The sequence below is a fragment of the Lepidochelys kempii genome, chromosome 17, assembly GCF_965140265.1.
Source record: "Lepidochelys kempii isolate rLepKem1 chromosome 17, rLepKem1.hap2, whole genome shotgun sequence".
NCBI classification, from domain to species: domain Eukaryota; kingdom Metazoa; phylum Chordata; order Testudines; family Cheloniidae; genus Lepidochelys; species Lepidochelys kempii.
The window spans coordinates 24,625,775-24,631,774 of NC_133272.1; the positions used below are offsets into that span (position 1 = coordinate 24,625,775).

At 60.1% G+C, this 6,000-nt stretch overlaps 1 protein-coding gene across 1 annotated transcript in view; it reads left to right on the forward strand.

Annotated features, from left to right (window-relative positions):
* LIMK1 (LIM domain kinase 1) overlaps positions 1-5,268 on the forward strand; it is a 40,692-nt gene extending 35,424 nt beyond the window's left edge. The window contains 5 exon segments of the mRNA XM_073315415.1: positions 1,620-1,685; positions 1,891-2,047; positions 2,244-2,299; positions 2,500-2,657; positions 3,139-5,268. Coding sequence (XP_073171516.1) covers positions 1,620-1,685; positions 1,891-2,047; positions 2,244-2,299; positions 2,500-2,657; positions 3,139-3,301 — 600 coding nt within the window. The 3' untranslated portion in view covers positions 3,302-5,268.
* The last annotated feature ends 732 nt before the right edge of the window (positions 5,269-6,000 follow it).

Genomic DNA, 6,000 nt, shown 5'->3' on the forward strand with positions numbered 1-6,000 from the left:
CGTTGCTGTGTATATACAGGCAGGGGTTGGTGTGCGGGTGTTTACGGGGGCGTTGCTGTGTATGTAGAGGCAGGGGTTGGTGTGCAGGTGTTTATGGGGGCGTTGCTGTGTATGTAGAGGCAGGGGTTGGTGTGCGGGTGTTTACGGGGGCGTTGCTGTGTATGTAGAGGCAGGGGTTGGTGTGCGGGTGTTTACGGGGGCGTTGCTGTGTATGTACAAGCAGGGGTTGGTGTGCGGGTGTTTTGGGGTCGTTGCTGTGTATGTGGAGGCAGCGGGTGCTGTGCGGGTGTTTATGGGGGCGTTGCTGTGTATGTAGAGGCAGGGGTTGGTGTGCGGGTGTTTACGGGGGCGTTGCTGTGTATGTAGCGGCAGGGGTTGGTGTGCGGGTGCTTACGGGGGCGTTGCTGTGTATGTAGCGGCAGGGGTTGGTGTGCGGGTGTTTATGGGGGCGTTGCTGTGTATGTACAGGCAGGGGTTGGTGTGTGGGTGTTTATGGGGGTGTTGCTGTGTATGTACAGGCAGGGGTTGGTGTGTGGGTGTTTATGGGGGCGTTGCTGTGTATGTAGAGGCAGGGGTTGGTGTGCAGGTGTTTATGCGGGCCTTGCTGTGTATGTACAGGCAGGGGTTGGTGTGCGGGTGTTTACGGGGGTGTTGCTGTGTATGTACAGGCAGGGGTTGGTGTGCGGGTGTTTACGGGGGCGTTGCTGTGTATGTACAGGCAGAGGTTGGCGTGCGGGTGTTTATGGGGGCGTTGCTGTGTATGTACAGGCAGGGGTTGGTGTGCGGGTGTTTACGGGGGCGTTGCTGTGTATGTACAGGCAGGGGTTGGTGTGCGGGTGTTTACGGGGGTGTTGCTGTGTATGTACAGGCAGGGGTTGGTGTGCGGGTGTTTACGGGGGCGTTGCTGTGTATGTACAGGCAGGGGTTGGTGTGCGGGTGTTTACAGGGGTGTTGCTGTGTGTGTAGCGGCAGGGGGTGCTGTGCGGGTGTTTACGGGGGCGTTGCTGTGTATGTACAGGCAGAGGTTGGCGTGCGGGTGTTTATGGGGGCGTTGCTGTGTGTGTAGCGGCAGGGGGTGCTGTGCGGGTGTTTACGGGGGCGTTGCTGTTTATGTACAAGCAGGGGTTGGTGTGCGGGTGTTTACGGGGGCGTTGCTGTGTATGTACAGGCAGGGGGTGCTGTGCGGGTGTTTACGGGGGCGTTGCTGTGTATGTACAAGCAGGGGTTGGTGTGCGGGTGTTTACGGGGGCGTTGCTGTGTATGTACAGGCAGGGGGTGCTGTGCGGGTGTTTACGGGGGCGTTGCTGTGTATGTACAAGCAGGGGTTGGTGTGCGGGTGTTTACGGGGGCGTTGCTGTGTATGTACAGGCAGGGGGTGCTGTGCGGGTGTTTACGGGGGCATTGCTGTGTATGTACAGGCAGAGGTTGGTGTGCGGGTGTTTATGGGGGCGTTGCTGTGTATGTACAGGCAGGGGTTGGTGTGCGGGTGTTTATGGGGGCGTTGCTGTGTGTGTAGAGGCAGGGTTGCCATAAGCATGGACTGAGTGCCAGGGTGCTGCTCCCATGTGGGAGGGTGCAGTGAGTTGTTGCCTTTCTGACCCTGGTCCTTGCTCCCCCAGGCCTATCTGCACTCGATGAACATCATCCATCGTGATCTCAACTCTCACAACTGCCTAGTACGGGAGGTAAGTGCTCCCTCGGCACAGAGCCCTGGGCCTGGCTGGGAGCAGGGCAGCTGGCTGGAGCCGTGGCTGAGAAGGCCCAGGCTGGTGTGCGGCGGGCTCTGACTTCAGCCTTGGCATTGCAAGGATCTCCTACCACGAGTGGCTGCAAGCAGCTGCCTTGGCCTCTGCCTACCCACGGTGACCTGTGTCCGTCTCTCCTGCTCAGAACAGGAGGGTGGTGGTGGCCGACTTCGGGCTGGCCCGTCTCATGGTGGATGAAAAGAACCAGCCTGAGCAACTCAAGAACCTGAAGAAGCCGGACCGCAAGAAGCGCTACACAGTGGTGGGGAACCCCTACTGGATGGCCCCAGAGATGATCAATGGTGAGAGGAGAGGTTGGGGCATATCTGGGAGCGCTAGGCCCAGGGCAGCCAGGGCATCGCGGACATATGCAGCGGGGGGCACATCCATGACCTGGCAGTGCTGGGCCTGTCTGTCCTCATGCCACAGGAGGGCAGTGTAAGGAGCAGAGGGAAGCAGGGTCTGGTGGGGGCTGACCCATCTCCTCTCTCCCCACAGGCAGGAGCTACGATGAGAAAGTCGACATCTTCTCGTTTGGCATCCTCTTGTGTGAGGCAAGTGTCTTCCCAGGAGCTCAGAGCTGCTGTTCATCCCCTCAGCTCTGCCCCCAGCCCCTTCCGCCCATTGCCCAGCCCCCCTGTTCCTGTGTCAGGGGGTCCCTGCAGCACTAGGTGGCTGCATGCTGCCTGGACGGAGCTCTCCGTTGAGTTGTGCTGGGCCCCACTCTTAATCCCTGTGCTCCCCCCAATCCCAGATCATTGGCCGGGTCAGCGCCGACCCTGACTACCTGCCCAGAACCATGGACTTTGGCCTCAACGTGCGAGGGTTCCTGGAGCGGTACTGCCCCCCTGCCTGCCCCCCGAGCTTCTTCCCCATCGCTGTGCGCTGCTGCGATCTGGACCCCGAGAAGAGGTGATCAGGGGAACCCTGGCCAGCCCCAGGCCGCAAGTGTGGGGAAGGGAAAGGGATCACTGGTCCCATAAACACCCGCACAGTGCCCCCTTCCTGTACATGCACAGCAATGCCCCATTCACCCTGCTCCCTACTGACAGAACAAGAGACTGGGCTGGGAGGGAGGAGTTGAACAGTGCCCCGCCCCCTGCAGAGGGCACTCTCCCCCTGGGGGCTATGGGGTCTCTAACCCTCGTGCTGAGCTCAGACGGAGTGAGGAGAGGTCTGACCTCTGTGCCCCGGGCTGCTGGGCAGGGGGAGGGTCTGACCCCCACGCTCAGGGTGCTGGGAGGGAGGGGTCTGACCCATGCACTCAGGGAACTGGGAGGGAGGGATTGTCCTCGTGCTCAGGGTGCTGGGGCAGGGGTTGCCCTCGTGCTCAGGGTGCTGGAGTGGGGGGTTCCCCTCACACTCAGGATCTAATCTGGCCTCTCTCCCCCAGGCCCTCCTTCCCCAGACTGGCACAGTGGCTGGAAGCACTGCACATGCACCTAGAGATCCACCTGCCGCTGAGCTCGCAGCTGGAGCAGCTGGATCGAGCCTTCTGGGAGTCATACCGGCGGGGCGAGGGCGGGCTGCCCCTGCACCCCGAGGTCCCTGACTGAGCGCCGGGCCATAGGCGTGGGGGGAGAGCTCTCACACGCCCCTCCCTCACTCTCACAGCGCATGGGGAGCATAGCCCAGGGGGCAAGCACTGCCCCCGCCTGCCATCGCGCCCTCCCCCCCAGGGCTGGATCTCTGGGGTGCCTCAGCAGCAGCCGGTGGCCGAGCCCTCTTGGCAAGGCCAGTTTGGTTGCTTCCCTTGCCGTGTTTGCCATTCAGTTCTCTCGGGGGAGCCAGCCCTCCCCACCCACTGCACTTTCCCCAGCTCCCTGCCCATCCTGACTGTACATAGCTCCTCACCATGCGAAGCCTGCAGCCGGAAAGGGGCCCCTCAGCATGCTGGGTGTGTGGCAGCCTGCAGCCCCACTCCCCCACTCCTTGGTGAGCCACCTGCCGGCACGGCCCTTTCCACACTCCTCAGAGTGCAGGGGGGCACTGACTCGCTCCGACACCGGGCTCTGCCCCTGTGGCTGTGGGGCACTGGGCCTCGCTCAGCATCTGCAGGGTGTCCCGGCCTTCCCCTGGGCTTGTCAAAGTGGTGCCTTGGGTTTGTGAACTTGCACTACAAAGCTAAAGGGTTCTCTGAGCCAGTGGGGCTGCTGGGTGCTCACCGGCGCTCTGCGGGCAGTGGGTAGGCATGTGCATGCGTGTGATGGGATGCATGTGCATGTCGGGCGTGTGTCTCTCTGATGGGGCAGGGGGTGGGGTGTTGCTTCGGGGCTGGGTGCCTCTGATCCCAGTGGATAACTGTTGCAATGCCCCCTCCATAGAGATGGCTGGGGGTCCCACAAACTCTTCCTTTTCCCTTTTGGGGTCCCTGTGTGTCACTCCCCCCTCACCCTCTCCTCCCTGGGCCCACAGCCCCCCTCCCTTTGCTAGGGTTTGGTTCAGTGCAGGAACACCTTGGCATGAGGCCAGCTGGATCCGAGAAAGGGACCTGGGCCCTCCAGCAGAGGGGAGCGCTCCCCAGAGGGGGTCTGATCCCAGGCCCATTCCTGCCCTGCTGGCATCTCCTCTCTCATTACACGTCTCCCAGCTCTGCTCCGTGGCCTCGGCCTCTCGTGCTCTGGTATTCTAGGAGCCAGTTCCCCTGACCCTGGGACTGCACTGTTCTGTGTATATCCCGGGCCGTCAGTCCCTGCTTCCATGTTCGCTCTGTGTCCGCCTGAGGTCCCAGATGCAGAGCCCAAGCCAGAGGGACAGGAGCTCCCCCAGCAAAATTCCTGTTGAGCTGGAGCACGGCTCACTGGGGCGAGGCACCCGCCGGCGTGAGTGTTTCCAGCGGGGTGGCTGCGTGTGTACGCTCCGTGTGTGTCTCTTGGAGCAGATGTGGTGGTGTCTTGCCTGTGTGTGTGTGCGAGAGAGAATATGTGCTGTGAGTGTGCCTTGAAGGGGGCGCGACTCCCTGCACATGTGGCTGGAGCATCTCTTTTCCCGTAACTGTACTGTGATGTGCATGTCTCCCTTGCAGCGTATGTCACCCCTGCTCCCTGCACACGCCTGCTAATGTGTCCCGCCCCCTGCGTCTCTGGATTTTCTGACCGAGGGGAGAGGGTGTGGGGGGACACAGCTGGTTTCATTTCCTTTCCATTAGGGGGCCTCTGACCCCTTGCCCAGCACCATGCGGCGGTCGCTGTGGGAAAGCACTGGCAGAGGGCTCTGGTCCTGAGAGTGCCCCCACTGGTTTTTGCAGTGCGCTGCTGTTCATGCTACGTTTATTCAGGTTAATTTTCTGTAATATATTTAAAGAGAAGAGTTTGTATTATTTTTTCATATGGCCGCCATGGCGATTTGCAGTTTGCCATTGTCACTCTGCCTCAGTTCTGCTTACAGGAAGCATTCAAACTGTGAAGCGTCTCTGCGCACTTTTACCTGGAAGTAAAACCGATGTCCTCGGAGGCGGGAAGGAGAATTCTCAAACTGTGATGTAACAAGTCATGACTCAATAAATCCAGTCCTGATGTAACAAGTCATGACTCAATAAATCCAGTCCTTCCCCTCTGATTGCCTCACTCAGCACAGTGCGGCCCTGCCCTGCCATCTCCTCTGGTGTGCCCTCTGGAGGGGGTGGGGGAGTTCAGGCCACCACACAATGGCCCCCAATCACTCCTTCATGGAGCCATGTGCCCAAGGGCTGTGGTGGCTCATCCTCTCTCTCAAGCAGCATCAGCTTCTAGACTGTCCGAGTTCGCATGCACAAGAGTCACTGGCAGAGCATCTGGGCTCCCTGGACAGTCCAGGGGGGGTCACCCAGCAGAGCCCCCATTCCTGATATTACGACTGGGACTCCACAGAGCCAATGCCTTGAGCTTAAAGCAGGTGTCACTCTTACATGATTGCACAGCATATGTGCCTAAATCCCCTCTCCATTGCGACTGCCTATGCCTGGTTCTGCCAGGGTTCTCTCCTTGCTGTCATCGGAGCCATGAAAGGAGAGGCCCAGATACCTTCTTCTACAGACCTGCAGCCAGAAAGCAAGAGCACTCTTCACCCGAGTTGGGAGAGCAGCGGACAGCTCAGGGAAGGCAGAAGAGTCGGCTCTCTTGGGCCAGGCTAGTTTTCAAGTCAGAGGAGGATGTGAGGATGTAGCAGTTAGTGGCAGAGGGAACATGGGGGCAGTAGCTGGAAAAGCGCACGTGTATCAGAAACATTCCCCTCAATGCCTTCCAAATGCAAACATCCACCCAACAGCTGTCCAGCA